The sequence below is a fragment of the Chelonoidis abingdonii genome, chromosome 1, assembly GCF_003597395.2.
Source record: "Chelonoidis abingdonii isolate Lonesome George chromosome 1, CheloAbing_2.0, whole genome shotgun sequence".
NCBI classification, from domain to species: Eukaryota; Metazoa; Chordata; order Testudines; family Testudinidae; genus Chelonoidis; species Chelonoidis abingdonii.
The window spans coordinates 362,754,300-362,773,261 of NC_133769.1; the positions used below are offsets into that span (position 1 = coordinate 362,754,300).

Below are 18,962 nucleotides of genomic sequence, written 5' to 3' on the forward strand. Positions count from 1 at the left end.
AAGGGTAAACTGAGGCACGGAGTGGTGAACTGGATTGCCCTACGCGTACATGAGCTATTGAAATGCAGCCACCTCTGGGGGTGAGGATGGCAGATGTTTAAGGCACACAGCCACCGTGCACATAATTTTAGGACAGGTCCTGAACAAAGAATACTGTAGCCAACCAAAGCCGAGCACAGCATTTTAAAAGACAGTCATTTGCCATGATATGCCCAGGGGCTCTCATCTAAAACTACCAGTGGCCTTTCTGCAGGTGGCAGGGTGGGGAAGGACAGAGGAAGGGGGTTGGAGAACAGAGCATAGGTGCTTTGGTAGAGTGTTCTCCTTTGTTTGCTGTGTTTTGTCTCCAAGAGCAGGTCAGCTTCCACTAAACAGTCTGCAAAGCCATGAGCAAAGCCCTCCTCCCCCTGTGCTGGAAGCCGCCCAGGCCCGCGCTTTGCAGGTGCTTGCATGAGAGGAGCCTTAGCAGACAGGTCTGGCTTATTTCAAACATGCTTCCTTGGCAAGAGGTGGGGTCTGAGCACAGGACTATCACCCAGGGGCTTCTGCATATTCTGATTCCAGACCCCTGCTCCATGAGGGGGCTGAGCTCCACAGGCCTGCGTGCCTGGACTCCCACACTGTGCGGGGAGCCCCGGCAGAGCTGAGCTGCATGGGATGCAGAATGCATTGCCTAGATATTGCCTCCTCCTTCCCCGCAGCAGAACTGTACCTGGTCTACCAGCTCCAGGCTCCCTGTGTGCAGGGTGCAAGATTTGCTCCTGTGGGCAAGTGCCAGCCCCAGTACATACTGGGGAATTAGAAGGCAGGGTTTTCGCAGGAGGTGGGGGTGGGAATTAAGAGGGAGAGCAACAAAAAAGAACCAGATTCCCCTCTCCCCTTTCCCTGTGCCTGTGAGATCGCTGGACCGACACAGGCCTCTGTCCAGTTCTGGGAGTGGGGCGTTTAATGCACTCTGGCCACTGAAGTCAACGGAAAAATGTCCATCGACTTCAATGAGCTTCGGACCAAGCCCTCTCGAACACCCAGGGCCAGGGTCCGACACCTTTACTCACACTGAGTAGCATTTTGCTGTGCCGTTAGTCCCAACGAAACAAATGGGGATGTTTGCAGAGGGAAAATCTGCGTCCAGCCCACATTAAGCTCACCACCGATGGTACATGTGCTCCCCCTGCACTGCTGCTTGGCCTTCGGGGCACTCTTGCTCGAAAGCAGCCCACAAGCCAGCTGCTGCCAGAGACTTGTCTCACCCTTAGCATTAGAGTCTGCTGGATTTGTTTACATTGTACAGAGCCAGATAGGAGCGGCAGTGCCCCCCCCCCCCCACAGAGCAGGGAGAGGAAAGGGATGGCGGGGGTCAGCTCCACAGTGCCACTTATTGCTTTGCCTCTGTCAGAGGAATGTGTCTCCAGTAGCTCACCCCAGCTGACGATTCTGTGCATGCAAATGCAAGTGAACTACGTTGGGCTCTGCAAGCAGAGGTGCAGAGCAGTGGTCGATAGCCAATTGTTGGGGCGAAAGGCTGAGCTGCTGGGAAAATAGCAAGGCTCTCCGAGTAGGATCTGATTGGTCTATTGGAGAAGACAGGCACCCTAGCATAGAGAGATGAGAAGGGACCTGAAAATAGCCAGAGGTAGGGAGGCTGTTCCTGTTAACGAAGCTAGTGCAGAGATTGAGCTACTGCCCCCACCCTCTCAACTGTGGAGGGGCCCAGTGGAAGCAGAAAGAAAAGGAACAATGAGGGTAAGAAACTGGCCCCAAGAGATCACCTAGATAGTGGGGTTTGCGGTGGGTGATAAATCCATGGAGGGTCATGGAGAGGGGGTGACATGGGGAATGCGGGAGGTGGATAAGTCAACGGAGACTCACAGAGATGAAGTCACATGAGGAGTGGGGGAGGTGGATAAGTTAATGGAGACTCACAGAGGTGAGGGCACATGGGGAATGTGGGAGGTGGATAGGTCCATGGAGGGTCATGGAGATGAGGAGGTTTCTGAAATGAACAGGCAGAAAATGAAGGTTTTCCCATGACAAAGGTAATGAGCTGCTCCTTCCGGGTACACTGGAGAAAATGAGTCATTGGACAATTCAGACAATTATTATTATAAAGCATTCACTAGATACTTCACAGGACATGAGAGACAGGTGCTTGCCCTGAATAGCTTAGAATCTAAGTGCTGGACTTGCCAAGAGGGAACATACCCCTGGGAAGGGACACGGGCTACCGATAAGGCTCTACAGATGTCAGGTTAGACAGACATATGTCTGGATGGTATGGATTTTTTATATGCCTCATTTTGGTTGGGGACTATGCCGAGGTGAGAATTTTTAGGAGTGAATTGAATGAGGTCAGGGTGGAGTGCAGAGAAGCAGATTTTGGGTGGCCATTGCATGGAGGAAGGCACAGAGATGTTAGACAAAAGGAGCATTGAGGAGAGTGCTGTTGGTGGAGCAGAGCGTTGAGGGGGAAATCACAAGGAGAGCAGGTTAGAGATACAGGCAGGGGGTATATGATCAAGGAGAAGAACTATGAATAGGATGCACAGCATGATGGAGGTGTGACCCAGAGAGGGGGCTGGAGGTTGGACAGGGACTTGAAGCAACAGGCAAGAATTATTTTGGAGTGGGTGGCTTGATGTGATGTCAGTGTCAAAGGGACCCAAAAGGAGGAGATTGCAGGGGAAGGGCTCACTGAAATTTTCAGGGAAGGACTTGGGGAGTCCAGAAAAGAAGGAACCACAGGACTTGAAACAGGAGAAGAAGGTGGCATGGCTGAGCGTTCTGTCCAAGGAGCGATACTGGCTGAGCGAGACGTGATGGTGGCCGCAGCCGGCAAGAGTGGCCAGATCAAAACATCCTGAACTTTGGGAAAATCGGGATCTAACTTTGCAGCCTGGGCCCAGCTCTGTGTAGTAGGCAGATTCAGAGAACCAGCAGCTGTGCGGGTAAGGCAGACTCTGTAATCCAATCCACATAGTCTCTTGCAGTAGAAATGAGCACGAACTGAGGATTGACATGGTGGAGTTTGGTCTGACGATGCGCCTCTGTATAAGTCTAATGAGCAGGAACTACTGGAGCATGCTCAGGTCCCTGAATGAGCCACATAACCCAAATTACCTTACCACCAAACTCTTTTTTCTCTTGTCCAGATGAGGCTGTGTAATGTCAGATCTTTCTGAATATTATTTTTGGTTACTGTGCGTTTTAACTGTGTTCTCGGAGAAGGAAGAAAACATGCAGGCTGCTTGGTTCCCAGGGCTCAGATAGTTCCTTATATGGCACCAAAGTACTGCAAATGAAAGCAGAGAAGACACCATGTTATCTGGGTCCGTGTTTTATGGGGAGACATTAGTGCCAGGGTGGGCAAACTTTTTCGCTCGAGGGACACATCGGGGTTGCGAAATTATATGGAGGACTGGGTAGGGAAGGCTGTGCCTCCCCAAACATCCTGGCCCCCTGTCTACCTCCTCCCACTCCCTACCCCCTGATTGCCCCTTGAGAACCCCCGACCCATCCAACCCCCCCTGCTCCTTGTCCTCTGACTGCCCCCTCCCAGGACCCCCCACTCCGGGAACCCCACCCCCTATCCAACCCCCCTGCTCCCTATCCTCTGCCTGCCCCAACCCCTATCCACACCCCTACTCCCTGGCAGGCCCCCTGGGACTCCCACACCTATCCAATTCCCTCATTCCCCATCCCCTGACTGCCTCTCCAGCCCCCATTCCCCCATTCCCTCATTCCCCATCCCCTGACTGCCTCTCCAGAACCTCTGCCCCATCCAACCGCCCCCTGCTCCCTGACTGCCTCTTGGGGCCTCCTGCCCCTTACCCAACCCCCTTCTCCCCACACTCTCTATGCCCTTACCATGCCGCACTGCGAGCTGAGGCTGCGGGGGAGGGGGGACAGCAGGGCCGGGGCCGGGGGCTAGCATCCCGAGCCGGGAGCTCAAGAGCCAGCCAGGATGGTCTCGCGGGCTGGATGTGGCCCACGGGCCATAGTTTGCCCATCTCTGCATTAATGGAACTGCTATAAATTGAACATGGGTTGTGGATGGTTTTAGCCTTACACTCAAAGATCGCAGTAACAGCGTTTGCAGTTACCAGGCCAGATTCTGCTCTCAGTGACACAGGTTTAGTGACAGTGAAGTCCAGGAAATTACTCTGGATTCACACCTAACTGAGAATTTATTAGTATTACAGGTGCAGAAAGATCCCTGGGTCACAGGCAACTGGGTCTACGGGCAAACCTCTGTTACCAGCTTTGCCCATTACTTTGGGATACGCTCATTGAATGGGGTTACACTTCAAGGGGGGGTGGTTCTGTACTTCTATCAAAGTTCTGTTTGTGTCACTTGTGTTCTCATACGGAGCTCTACTTCTCCCTGCTGCGGGTTCCCTCCCAGTGGAGCTGTCCTGCAGGACCTAGGTTGCCCAGGGCTGGGTTCTTCCAGCTCCAGAATCAGATGAACACACACACACACACACACACACACACTAACAGCGCATCTGAAAGGACTGGGTTAATCAGCACTCCCAAGCTGACCCTTATATGGCCCTGGACTCAACAGGCTGGGTCAAGCTGTCACCCTGATATGCTGTGGGCACTGCACCGGAATAGAGCACACCTGAGCAGGCTGGGTCAAGCAGCACTTCCAAGCTGCCACCCTCATATGTCCCAGGTTCAGCACGTCCTTATCCTCACTTTCAGGTTACAATTGTTCTGGTAGTAACCAACTTGATCAGCAAACCCCACAGGATTTTTGGGTGCTGCAGGGATTTTTTATCTGAGGTACTAGAAGTGTTGCTGCAGAGCGAATGAGGAAACCAAAAAACACCCATGAGGGGAAGAGAAAGAGAAAGAGAGAGAAGCAACCAGCTTAATCACGAAAGTTATTTCTTGCCAGGCAATAACCATGGGGAGCCAAACAAACAAAACACTTATAATATTAAATCCAACTTAAATTTGATTATAAAAGTCAGGTTTAGGAAACTATCACTGATCACACAAGTGAGGGTCAGAAGGCTACACCGAGAGAGAGAGAGACAGAGAGAGAATTGGGTTCTCGCCACTCCGTGAAGCTTGAACTGGTCAGGGTTCCCAGGTGGTGGTAGCTAAGGGTCCGGAGTGCTGGAGACTGGCAGAGCCCCCAGCACGATCAGTCAGGAGAAGATGAAGTCCCAGTGGGACTGATGCAGATTTTGGATCCAGGCATCAGAACACTTACTTGAATGTAGGTTGGGGTTTTTTGTAGGGAAACAACAATGGTTCAAGGCAGAACACTAGATTTGTTTATGGGTAAACTGATGGCTCAAGGGAGTGGAGTATACCAAAGAGGTATTGTTCAGGCTAGACCATGGGAACTGATCATTCCTGGCTATGGGAGGTCTTTCTTGGAGGGAGCTCGCAATGCAATTAGGGAGTTTCACTATTTTGGATACTAATAAAGGATTTATTGCTAGAACTGGTCTGATAACTGCTGAGCTGGGTGTGTGCAGGCATAGTTTCATTAACATCTGGAGCAGAGATCCCCCATCATGCAGTGCTTCCCTGCCTTTCTGGTCCCAGAGTTCCATGGGGTTCTTGCTTTAGAATCTCAGTTCTCCGTTCTATCTGCTAATGGAGATGCCTCCCTGTCACATCTTCGATGCAAATGAGGCTAGGGGAGTTGCCTCAATCCCGTCACCCTTGTCCAGAGGGGTTTAGGTGTGTCTCCCACTGCCTTTTCATTGCTTTTTTGTAAGTCTTTCTTCTGATCGGTTTGATTCAAGCAGAGGCTGGAGGACAGGAGGTCTTTTGTGAGTCAGACAAGTTGGGTACTGCGCCCTTGGTCCCCAAGAACGCAGAGCTGACAGGTAACACCTCAGGGCCCTATGGTGCTGGACAAATCCAGACAGACAGTCCCTGCTCCGAAGAGCTAACATTCCACGTAGAAAGGGGAGCAAGAGAACCAGTCAGATGAAGTGACGCGCTCAGGATCACACAGGGGTGAGGTTGCCAGGCCAGTGTCCCCTCGCTGCCCTCCAGGACACAGCTTGGTCTGTTTCCATCACCCCGAGGCCAGGGTTGTCAGGGTCAGTCACTCCGAGGTCAGGGTCGTGGCGCCTTCAGTCCTACCCCCTTTTGGGCGCTGAAGCTCAACGGTAATCAGGAACAAAAAGAAACCCAACTCAAAGCCAGGGCCATCCCACACTCCTTCTGTGGTGCCCCACCCTTCCAGTCAGGGCTGGTTTCCAAAACAGTCTACGCTTCCACCAGTTCCCTTCCCATGATCTGGGCCTCCCTTCCAGGAGGTGGGATCTGGCTGACCAGCAAGCTCCGGCTCAGGGTTGCAACCAGCCTCCCCTCCTACCCCCCCAACAAGCAGAGCTCCAGCCGCTTTCCTGGTCAGCGCGCACCCAAGCAAGGCCCTCTCCTTTTATCTCCCCTTGCAAGAGAACCAAGGTGAGGCCAACTGGGTCCGCAGGCCTAACCCTTTGAGTGCCAGTGAGGAACCTGTCAGCCTCCTTAACCCCCTCATTGCCAATGTGGGGCCTCTCAGCTCCATCCCAAGTGGGTTAGTAGCTGAGCCAGGGATCTCTTTAGACTGGGATCAGTTCCAATCCAGGGCCGTAGTCACTAGACCACAATAGATCTTAGGAGCTAGCTGAACCAGAAACCAGCTGAGAAGAACAATTAAAAAACCTTCTAATCTTTGCATTACTAATAAAACCGTGGTTGAAAGCATCCCAATGAGCCGTCTCTAGAGTTAGGCATCTACATATGTGCTTAGGTGCCCAAATAAAAGCCGACTGGCCTTCCAGTGGTGGCTGAGCACCCGCAGCCACCCGCTGACTTCACTAGAAATTGTGGGTGATCAGCTTCTTGAAGAATTAGGTCACCCTTATCTAGATGTCTAACAAGGCAGTTAGGTGTCTCACTTGATCTACTGTTATTGCAGGAGCACCTCAAGCTTTCAGCCAAAGGCAGAGGCTTTATTATGTAGACAGGTGGTAAGAGCCAATCCCTGTCCCAAAGAGCTTACAGGCCTCATTCTTATTTATACCAACACTCCTTAGCACTGCTCTGGGAGCAGATAGGGGCCCTCAGGTGGGTGTGAATGGGTGTAAAGTTACTACTTTAAGATCTGTTTATACACTCGCACAATCTCAATACATACAGCAGTGGGAGAAAGGAAGTATTGGTGCTTTAGGGATTATATTATTATATTTGAAAATGTCCTTAGATTATTAGAAGTGAAGTGATTTTAAGACATCAAATGGACTTGTTACAATGTAGCACTGATGTAGTTCACATTCTGCATTGTCTGTAGCTTGGACAGTGACGTTAGTTTCACTTCCTGGGCTACATTCTGCTCTTGGTTATGGGTATAATTTCCAATGGAACCAATAGGAGCTGCAGTTGTGTTGCCAGGAGCAGCATTTGGCCCATTGTGTCTAGTCAGTTTAACTTTCTGGTACATCTGCATCAGCACAAAGCTACTGTGTTTGGGCGTCCAAAGTTTAAACTCATGGAAGGCCTGGGTACTTCGACATTTCCAAAAAGCCCATATCAGTTTCAGTCGCACTGGTTTGGGGCTATTTTTATTTAAACAGAACCTAAACTTGGGTCCTAAACTCCCCCATACCGTCCCTTTGAAATTGTTGCAGAGAAACATGCAGCCCGTTTTGTAATCCTTGCTTTCCTGAGACCGTGGTGAACATGAATTTGGCTGCGCTCCAATCGTTTCACTTCCCTGTTTAAGAGTTGGCCCGAAACTTACTTTTATTGCAGCGTGGCCCCTGTTTCGTTCTATGGAAGAAAGAATACTGATGTGCCAGACTTTGTCAGCCACTAGTCCATTCTAGTGTGTGTGTGTGTGTGCGTGCGCGCGCGCAAGATGTTTTCTCTTGAAAACACAGAGCTCTTTGACTCCCACACGTTGAATCATTTCCAGTGTGCGCCCTCCAGAGAAGACGGAATAGAACTTGCCCTGATGTTCACCTCCTACCAGTAATGAGGATTTTGTTTCTGGTTAATTTCAGGACCTTCCTCAGGAGAACATTAGGTTAACCACACAAGTGCTTCAGAGCAACAATCGCAGCTGTGTCCGTGGGCTGCTGCTGAAAGCCAAGCAGATGCCTGTGGAGCAGTAGTCTGCTATGCACTGGTGGACCTGAAGCCAGGAGTCAGTCGACAGATCCTGATCTCAGGTGCAATGGTGTCGATACAGAATAACTCCTATCTGTCTAGGTAAATATAGTGTCTCCATCACTGTATCCAGATACACTAATAGAACCATATACATCTAAACAGGGCTGATAAGCTCCCATCCCTCCATTCACATTGCCAAAGGGGGTATCATATATACTTGTATAATAGACGTGTGTCTATTACACATGGGCTAGTGGAGTAGTTGTTGCGTGAAGCTAAGTCTCAAGAGATGGCTCGCTGCTTTCATTCTTGAGATGTTCTGATCTTGGGCCCATTCCACTTTCTGGATGAGTGGGTTCCCAAAGCCCAGAGCCTACTGCCAGGGATGTCTCTGAGAGCTGCTACACCTTGGGCTTTGCCAGCTAGATCGTTCCTGATATCCATAGCTCACAAAAGGAGAGGCAGTCTAAGAGGTAGGGCTCAGGCCACTGTGGGTGCATTAACCCCAGCACCTGGCAGCTGATCCGGTACTGCAGAGGTAGCCAGGTGAACGTGGGAAGCATGTGAGGGATGTGCTCCTGATATACTGCCCTGCCCATAACATCGGCTGCTGCATGCTGGACAAGTTGGCATTTCATGATGGTGCTCACTTCCCTCCCCACTGAGCAAGCAGTCCAGACGCAATCACCAGGACTGGACGCGGTGGGTCACTGCAGCTAGATCTTCAATCAGCAGCAAGAGGTACAGCCTCTGGGCCAGCCACAGGCAGAAGGCAGCATTGCGCTGTGGGTGCCAAGGAGCACTGAGGGGTCCAACAGGACCCTGGTGCTGTGCTCCACCTTTTCAAGTGAAGAGCAGATGCCCTTGAGACAGAGGCTGGCTTTGGCTTCAGCCAGCTCTTCATTGCATTTCCTTCCCTCCCTCTTGCCTGGGTTGAATTTTATCCAGCTGCTCTTCATCCAGGGGCTTGTCCCATTCAGGTTCCAGAGTCAACACTGTCTGCACGTGACAGGAGATGTAGGGCTGGGTGTCATCAGTGTTTCTCTGGCACCAAAGTCAATAGCATCTCACAGTCTTCCCTAGATGTCTGACTAGGACCGAAATGGGCCTTGTGGGACTGCACACAGGGAACATAGGAGCTGCCAGACTGCCTCAGACCAGTGAGCCATCTAGTCCAGCATCCCGTCACCAGCAGTGGCCAGTGCCAGATGTGAAAGGAACAGTTGCCCATCCTGACCCTTTGGAGGGTCATGAAAGAAGCCAATGGAGTCACTCTGGATTTGCTTTTGGGAGTCAGTGAATTTTCACGAGGCATAACTGAGATCCACATTTGCCATGCTGGGAAAGGAGAATGCCGTGTTTCCCTCTGGTCCCTCCCCTCTGCCCTGTCCCTGGTCTTAGTTACTGCTTGATATGTCATACGCACACACTGACATTCTTCCATCCCACTCCCAGTCCTTGCTCTGCCTCTGGGGAAAGGTCAACCTGCTCCCTTTTGAGTCCTTGCATTGCGTGGCTGTCACTCCCATGCAATCACTCAGTACAGCTGAAGTAGGATTTGGGTGCAGCTGAAGTGGGATGTGGGCGAGGGTCAGACAGTCAGGAGCCCAAAGAGACACAGCAGGTTTTGTCTTAGGAATTTAGGGCATTTGCTCCAACAAAAAGGAAGAAGGGGGGCAGCTCTCCAGACCCAGCAACCAACTAGCTTCATGTTGCAAAAAGAAATATACATGAGGACACTAAAGAACAATACACCATTATGAGCCGGTGGTGTTCTCCGTAATTATACGGCCAAGCCAAAGAGCAGGTCCAGTATGGGCTTACTTTACAGTATGTGGGTATGTGCCTCTCCACTCATCAGCTAAACTGCCCTCAGGTGGCATGGGGGGAAAAGCCTCAGGACCTTCAGCTCAAAAAAACTACCTGTGCTAATGGAGAGGCTGCATTAGCAGCCGCTAGATGTAAATCTTATACCCTCATTTTAGGTCAGCCAGTAGATGGTGACATAGCCACAGATACTTAAGCAGGTCCAAGTCCAGCCAGTAGGGGGCAATAGTATGCAAATACACCAGTTAATAACAACGCTGAGAAGCAATGCTGCTAAAAGCATACTGAGCAGAGCACTTTTCATGTGTAGACTTCAAGGTGCTGTACAAAGAAGTATCATTCCCACCCACCTTGTAAAACAGTGATACTGGGGCTCAGAGCAGTTCGGTGGTTTGCCCAGCTTCACCTCCTGGGTTAATCCATCATCACCCAGTTCTGTGCCCTACTGCGGGGCTGTCCTCAGGGCAGCCTAGTGAACGCTCTGCACTATTCTATGGGAGAACTGGCTTTGGTTTTCTTCTGATCTTCCCCGGACTATGGAAGCAGCATATTCAGCTCCTAGGGGAGGGAGAGACTTAACGACCAAGCATGTCCAGCTTGGGAGCAATGTTAAAGCTGTACCTGTGTTATGAACCAATGAGGAATGAAATACAGGAAACAACCCTTGTATGGATGTTAACACTGGCAACATGTATGCAGTGGTGTACATAGTGTATAGGAATAGGGCAGTATCTCTTTAAATAGTTGTTAGCCTTCTAGTGGCGCTCATGGTGTTCTGCGTTTAGAAGCAGCCAGAGCAGCAGTTTGTATGTAGCATTGCGGTAAATGACATGGAATCAGTGGGCCAAAGATGTTAACATAACCCAGTCACTGTCCGACAGTAAGACGGTAATAACTGTCCCATTGAGTAAACGAGAAGTTGAGATGAGCTGGAGCTGCTGCTGTTGATGATGTCTGGTCCTGTTTCATCTCAGGTGGTGGTTGGGAATCAGCGGGAGGAGTTGGTAGGGATGGTGATGATGTCAGCTGGGTCCCTCTCTCTGGCCTGGTCTGGTCAGGACATCTCTCAGGAAAAGCACAATGAAGGCCCAGGTCTCAGGAAATGGGGGGATAGCAACCATGCCTCTGTCTGTTCTCCCCATTCCCCCCTCAAAGTCTCTTTCTTTAAGGACCCCAGAAGGCAGTGGTGGGTGGAATAGCCCATCCCTCGCGTAGGCCTAATATCCAACACACCCGTTTTGGTTCATTAATTTCCAGACCCGCATTTTCTTGTTGATTAAGTCCAACACCAACCGAGTCCTTGAATCATATCAGCCGAGCATTTTGTTTAGACTCATTTAATCTGTCTCTCTTTTATCCCTTTTCCCTCAACAGCTGTTATTGTGACATCTTACGAACTCTCACATACTTTTTACATTCAGAGTGAATGTGTAGGATCGGTTATTGCAAAGCAGCTATACCTGGCCTGTTTGTACTGGGGACCCAGTGACTGTTTGGCTCCTTGAAATTTTTTGTGTAAAGAGCAAGAGATACAATAGCATGGAACCCATCAGCGTTGAGATGTGGGGCCCTTTGGCACATGGCATATGTAATGGAGGGAGGGGCGTCATGCTGGGGAGAGGTTTGGCTCTGAACAGAAGAGATGTCCAGAGCAGACACGATCCTTCCTCATTTTACTGGGTTGCTGATATTTGGGGTTAAATGTAATCCACCATTTCTGACAAGACATGCATCAGATGAGAATACCGTTCTGGAGCTGGCTAGCAGAAATGATGCTGTGCGCGAGGGGGTGTGTGAGCAGCTCTGTTCGATGGGGCTGCTACCTGGCCAGTTTTCACCCAGACAGTTTGGTTTTTACCTTCTGTGTCTGGGTGCCACTTAGGGTTGCCAGGTATCTGGTTTTCGGGGACCTGGCACCCCTAAATGCACCCAAATCAAAAGTTGGGATACTGCAGGGTGAGGGTAGGCGTGGGGCCATTAACCCTTGCCAATCCCTGCCCAGACAGGGCTGCGGCCTACCTGCAGACAGGCTCCTTGAGACGATCCAACAAGCAGGGAGCAGGAGGGGAGGGATAGCTCAGTGGTTTGAGCATTGGCTTGCTAAACCCCGGGTTTTGAGCTCAGTCCTTGAGGGGGCCATTTAGGGATCCAGGGTAAAAAAAATAGTTGGGGAGTGGTCCTGCTTTGAGCAGGGGGTTGGAGTAAATGACCTTCTGAGGTCCCTTCCAACCCTGATATTCTATAGGGCAGGGGCAAGGCCTCAGGGGTCCAGTTACCAGCAATTAGAAAGGTGGCAATCCTACTGCTAGGTATGATGTGTACCAGCAGTGCCTGAGCAGCACCCACATCCCAGACAGCTGGACTCTTTTACTCATTCACCTCATCTTCAGTACTCAGGGTGGGTCTCATTATCTCTCCTCCCATTCTGGACTGAATTCCCCTTCTCCACTCATTTTTCAAACACGGACTGTCTGTGGTGGGAGGTAAAGCCCTCAAGATGACTGGAGACAAGACTCAAGCACTTCTGCCAGCTGCACGAGCACTCAGCTTTGGCTGAGCCTGCCTAGGCTTCTGGAAGTGGAGCTCACTGACCATGGAGGGTCAGATGGAGCTCACTGACCATCAAGGGTTAGGCCCTGCGAGATGCAGCATGGAACTTGGGGCCAGGAGTGGGGTGACTAAGGTAGCTTTAAGTCACCTTTACACCATCCCAATCCTGGGCTACTCCGGAGACTTTAATAGCCCCCAGTTTCATTTACACAGCCCCAGGGGCCCATCTAAGTTATGGCAGCCTTCCAGGGCTGCTGTGTGGGATGCAGTGCTGCCAGGAAACTCTGCACTGCAGCCTGCTGCAGCCCCAGCTGTATCCTCAGCACACCCCTCATGGCAGGGCTTGTCATGCCAAGGGATTCCCTCCCTGAACAGAAAGGGGGGTCTAGGTCCTCTCTACACTGCAAAGGGGTCAGAGTGAGGGTGAGGATGACAGCGCTTACATTAGCCCTTTCCAGAAGAGAAGCATAAAGGAGGAGGCTTGCTCCAGCTAGCTCTAGAGAAAATGACTGTAACACTTACATACATATCTCCCTCCATCTCCCCTGAGTTCTGCTCCGAAAGCAAAGATGTAATTGAACCCAACTGCCTCACCTGGTACCTTCCCTGCCCTCAAGGTTCAGAAGATGCAGATTTTCCATGACGCAGGCATTAGCATGGAGTCATTCCCATGCACTCTTCCTGTGTGTGATTCACATGCTGATTATTCTTATGCTTTCTGGTGACCTGATTCTACCAGGGGCTTGTCTACATTGCCGCTGTGGTTAGATGTTGATAGATGTTTGGCTCTGTGTCTGTGTGTTCCCTCTGTATGGCCCCCCAGCCCTGCACAGACAGCTGGCACTGTAGACCTCGAGCGAACTGCCTAATGACCACAAGATCCGTTAAGGGACAAAGGCACCCAGCCAGGTTTATTCTCAACGAAGCACGCTACTAGAATCCCGCAGACTCCATCGACCTGCTAATACAGGTATACACGTAACAATGGTTGCAGCTTAAGTTGATGTAAGTTGCGTCACTTAGGGGTGTGAACCCCTCCCACCCAAGTGACGTACCTTACATCGGCTTGAAGGGATGTCTACACTGCACAATATAGGTGGGAGATGCTCTCCCTCTGACATAGCTTCTGCCTCTCATTTGGGTGGAGTAATCTGTCGATGGGAGAGCATTCTTGACTTTGTCTACGCTGTTTTTACAGAGGAAGATTCCCCGTCTTTGGAAGTACCAATGTAGTGCCACCATTGGTCGCCATGGTAGGAGCACAAGCATAGCCAATGCTTTCATCGCTGCTGGCATTTTAGCACCAGGACATTTAGAGCCAGCGTTGGAAACCCCAAACACTGAAAAGTCACAAGTCAGCCTGTTCCCTCCCCACCAAGCAACACCTTCAGGGATCCAGGTCTGTGGTGGAGGTAAAGAGACAACAGGGAAGGCACAGGATGGTCTAACCACCAAAATGGTGCTCACAAAACAAAACGGTGGGTGTGGTTTGATCAAGATCCATACAGACGTACCCTAAATTGTCATAACATGAACCCAGGATCTAGGCCTTGCAGAAACACAACCCCTTTTAGTGGGGAAGGATAGCTCAGTGGTTTGAGCATTGGGCTACTAAAACTAGGGTTGTAAGGTCAGTCCTGGAGGGGGCTGCTTTAAGATAACCCGGGTCTGTGTGTTTTCCTCCTCCCTGGAAGCATAAGCACTTGGCGGTTCATTTTGTGGTGTGGCTCATGAACTTATTGAAAGGGAGAACTAGTGAAAATGGAGTGAGGTTTGAATGGGCGATCCAGTCAATCTCCCGATTTATGGCCACTGGGGGTTCTTACAGGCTGGAGAGTGGATAGTTCAGGATACTGCAGCCTTTTGTCTGGAGGGCGTTCACCTGAATTCAACCCCCCATGGTAACAGCCAAACGTTATTACTATATGATGGCTGCTTGGTGGCCTATATGGAATCAATTGGTCCATTACCTCCTGAAGAAAGAAAGAAAACCATCTCATATGCACTGATTGTCACCAGTGTTGGCAGAGTAGGCAGAGGAACCTTGGACACATTGAACTAACCTCCATCTCTCCCAGCCATGGTCCCTCCAGGTCAGAGTTGATGCCCATACATAGGGAAGCTAGCACTGCTGCTGTCTGTCTCTACCTGTCCTGGGCTCTTGTCTCAAGTGCTGTCAAATCTGGCATCTTTCACCAGCACTTCCACTCCCTGGAAATAAAAGCACAAATTAAAATTCCAGAACTGGATGAAACAAACCTTAGCAGCTATTCAACCCTCCCTCCCTTGTAGCTCAGCTAGCAGTGAGTCTGAACCAAACCAACCCAGTAATAATAATATGAGTAAGGCAGGCAGCCAACATACCAGAGTGAACGTACTCATCTGCCCATGGGAATGTGCAGCTCCTACCTTGAAAGCCTAAAAACAGAACCAAGATCACCAGGATGGTTTGGGTTTTTAGTTCCCGGAGGCCAATTCCTCCTGCTTGAAGACACTTTTCTGACACGTATCCCAGCATAGGTGGATTTGCTTTGATGTCTTAGGGCCCATCTACACTAGGAAAAGAGGCAAATCATGTTACAGCCTTGCTCTCTGTCAGTGTGTGCAGTCTGATCTGGGACACGATACAGGAACATCGTTAGAACAGCAGTTTTGTCCCTTCCACACAGGCAAACTCAAACTTGGTTCCTCAGCCTGGCGGTTTCCTAGTGTAGACCAGCCCTTTGCTAGTGGTAGATGGACCTTTAGCCTAGGGATGCTATGGTTGGCTGAACCCTGGGTGAAGTTCCCAAGGACTGAGGATGGAATCCTGACTGTGGGACTCCATCCCACCAGAACTCAGAATGAGCCCAGATCTCGTCACCCTCACAGCAAAAGTGCAGACCTGTCCGTTTGCACTTGCGTTTCCACAACTCAGAAAAGCACCTTCCTAGAGTTAATCATTAAAAAGAAAACCTCCCTCCTACACCTTAACAGAGTAATTAAAGGAAAGGAGACCACACCGCCTTCTCGCAGCATTCTGCTTATAACTCACAGTTCTCTTAGTATCCAGATACCAGATGTCGCAATGTGTGAATATGAATCCTTAGCAGGAGAGAGATTAGAAGTCATAAAGTCACTTGGAGGGGAGAGGCAGAGAGAGGGACTCAGACCTCCCTAGAGGGGCAGGGTGCCCCCCCATATCACAGCACAAATGTGCGGGCGGGGGGTGGGGCAGGGAGATCGACTTAGACAACCCAAGAGGGATAGGGTCCCTCCAAATCCCAGCACATGAACTGTAATCTTACATCAGAGGGGTAGCCATGTTAGTCTGGATCTGTAAAAGCAGCAAAGAGTCCTGTGGCACCTTATAGACTAACAGAAGTTTTGGAGTATGAGCTTTCGTGGGTGAATACCCACTTCGTCGGATATGCATCTGACGAAGTGGGTATTCACCCACAAAAGCTCATGCTCCAAAAGTTCTGTTAGTCTATAAGGTGCCACAGGACTCTTTGTTGCTTTTGTAATCTTACAGGATTTTTTGTAATCAGTTCCCTTTCCTGTCTTTTCCCCAGTGGCTCGTAAGGCTGCACTGTTCACATAGCTTGGACATGTCCTATTGCAGGTTGACCTCAGAATCGACCCATTTTTCTGGTGTGCTTGTGCAACCAGGTTTCTCCATGGGTTTAAAGAGGAAAGATGATCTTGTAATTAAAACACTAAACTTGGCCTCAGAAACTCTGTGTTCAATTACTAGCTATGCCATAGGCTTCATGTGTGACCTTCGGTAAGTTCATTTATCTCTTTGTGCCTCAGCACCTGGCACCACGGGGCCCCGATCTCAGCGGGGCCCTGCAAGCACCACAGCTTTATACATAACAATCATTACAATGTGACTCATCTCTTCTGCCCGGTGACACGCTCTCTCGCTGCAGTTCTCATCCAAACATATTTACTCTCCCGTTGCAATAAGCCAGCGTTCGCTGACAGTTTGCTCCCTGTTTTCTAGGGCAATGGAGAACTTCATGGTTCTGCGCTTCTGGAACATGAGCGCCAATTCATCCACTGCCGACTGCAGCGTGGAAGACAACACGTACAAGTGCAAATTTGATGAGGAGTTCAAGTACATTCTGCTGCCCGTCTCCTATGGCATCGTGTGCGTGGTGGGGCTGTGCCTCAACCTGCTGGCCCTCTACGTCTTCCTCTTCAGGATCAAGACCTGGAACGCCTCCACCACGTACATGTTCAACCTGGCTGTGTCTGACACACTTTACGTGGTTTCCCTGCCTTTGCTGGTGTATTATTACGCCAAGGGGGACAATTGGCCCTTCAGTGTGGGCTTATGTAAAATAGTCCGTTTCCTGTTCTACACCAATCTCTACTGCAGCATCCTCTTCCTGCTCTGCATCAGTGTCCACCGTTTCCTGGGCATCTGCTTCCCGCTGAAGTCGCTGCAGTGGGGTCGCGTCCGCTACGCGCGGAGGGTGTCAGGGGTGGTCTGGTTGGTCATAATCACGTGCCAGTCTCCGGTGCTCTTCTTCGTCACCACCAGCGTGAGGTGCGAGACCATCACCTGCCACGACACATCGAGCAAGGAGCTCTTTGGCCAGTTCGTCATCTACAGCTCGGTGATGCTGGTGCTGCTGTTCTGCATCCCTTTCCTGGCCATCATTGTATGCTACTGCCTGATGGCTCGGAAGCTGCTACAGCCCACCCGGGGCACCTCCAGGAGGTCCAAGTCCAAAAAGAAGTCAGTCAAGATGATCATTGTTGTCCTGGTGGTCTTCATCATCTGCTTCCTTCCTTTCCACATCACTCGCACCTTGTACTACTCCTTCCGGAGCTGGGACCTTAGCTGTGGGACCCTCAATGCCATTAACTTAGCCTACAAAGTAACCAGGCCCTTAGCTAGCACCAATAGCTGCCTGGATCCCATTTTGTACTTCTTAGTAGGCCAAAGGTTTGTGAAGTTCACGGGCAACAAAATGCCAGTGAAAATTCCAAACCAAACAGCCCTGAGGGGAACTCCCACCAGCAACACGGGGACCAGCAACAACCTAGATATGATAGCCAAAATGTGAAGTCTTAGCCTGCTACACTTCTGTCCACTGTACATTGCAGACTATTCTATCTCTGTAGTGGAAGGAATTCTCCACCGTGTGTAGGGGAGTCTGGCATACGGCCATTATGCATGCATAACTCATTGGTGAGCGTGTTACAGGTCCCACTCTGAGCTGAGTTGCAGAGGATCTGAGTTGTTGAGCCCCCAGCTACAGAGGCATAACTCTTTAGCTAAAGGTGCAGCAGCTCATGCTTTTTGCTCTGACGGTCCAACCTGTGGTATGTCAGCCAAGGTGACAGCTGTCACCCATTCAGTTGCTGCCCTAGGCTTCAGGTGTTGACACTTGAGCAGGAATGGTTCAACAAGATACACCTGTATGTATGTCACCAGTTTAATGAGTTTTTGGAACTAAGGTGCTGCTCAAGGATATATTATAATCCCATATGCATGTCCTCATTCACCTTTGCAACCAGAATACTTCTCCTCCACCAAACCCGCTCCTCTCTCTGATTTGAAAGATGTCTATCTAGGGGTGAGCAAAGACCACCTGGTGCATGGTGGTCAGGCCAAAGAAGTGACAAAGCATGGTAAAAGAATAATAGCCATGTGAAAAGTTCATAGGTTTTTTCTAAACCAGTGTTTCTCAAACTGGGGCCACTGCTTGTGTAGGGAAAGCCCCTGGCGGGCCAGGTCGGTTTGTTTACCTGCCCCACCCACAGGTCTGGCCGATCACAGGTCCCACTGGCCACGGTTCACTGCTCCAGGCCAATGGAAGATGCTGGAAGCGGCATGGGCCGAGGGACATGCTGGCCAACCTTCATGCAGCCCCCATTGACCTGGAGTGGCAAACCGCGGCCAGTGGGAGCTCCGATCGGCCAGACCTGCGGATGGGGCAGGTAAATAAACCGGCCCGGCCTGCCAGGGGCTTTCCCTATACAAGCGGCGGCCCCAGTTTTGAGAAACACTGTTGTAAACCAAATTTTTTCAAAAAACCCCGCAAACCCGAACCCAGGTGTCAATATTAATGAAACGTTCTGCTTTTCACAACCTTTTACTGTCATATTTTCTGTTGATGTTTTTATCAAAAAATTATTGCAATTGGCAAGAAAACACCATTTGCAGTGCATGAAAAAGATCGATAATTATTTTGATAAAAATTTCAATCCCAATATTAACTTAGAATATCTCAGAAAATGGAGCCCTGGGAAATGGAAAAGACTTCGACGTTTTTCACAAAATTATTTCCCCGTTTTAAATCCAGCCCCCAGAGCATCTCATGGGGAATCTTTCATCATTCATACTAAGGATGTGAGACTTTTCGCCTCACTCCAAGCCAAGGGGGATGACTCTGCAGAAAAATAGTTACAATCTGCAAAGTCTTTTCTTCTTAGGTGAATATTTAGCACAAGAAAGG

General features: G+C 50.2%; 1 protein-coding gene across 1 annotated transcript in view; it reads left to right on the top strand.

The window, feature by feature from the left end:
* Window positions 1-18,194, top strand: part of P2RY2 (purinergic receptor P2Y2) — a 32,507-nt gene extending 14,313 nt beyond the window's left edge. The window contains exons 2-3 of the mRNA XM_032796426.2: window positions 8,022-8,229; window positions 16,496-18,194. Coding sequence (XP_032652317.1) covers window positions 8,195-8,229; window positions 16,496-17,567 — 1,107 coding nt within the window. The 5' untranslated portion in view covers window positions 8,022-8,194 and the 3' untranslated portion in view covers window positions 17,568-18,194. The remainder of the gene's footprint in view (window positions 1-8,021; window positions 8,230-16,495) is intronic.
* Window positions 18,195-18,962: the final 768 nt, after the last annotated feature.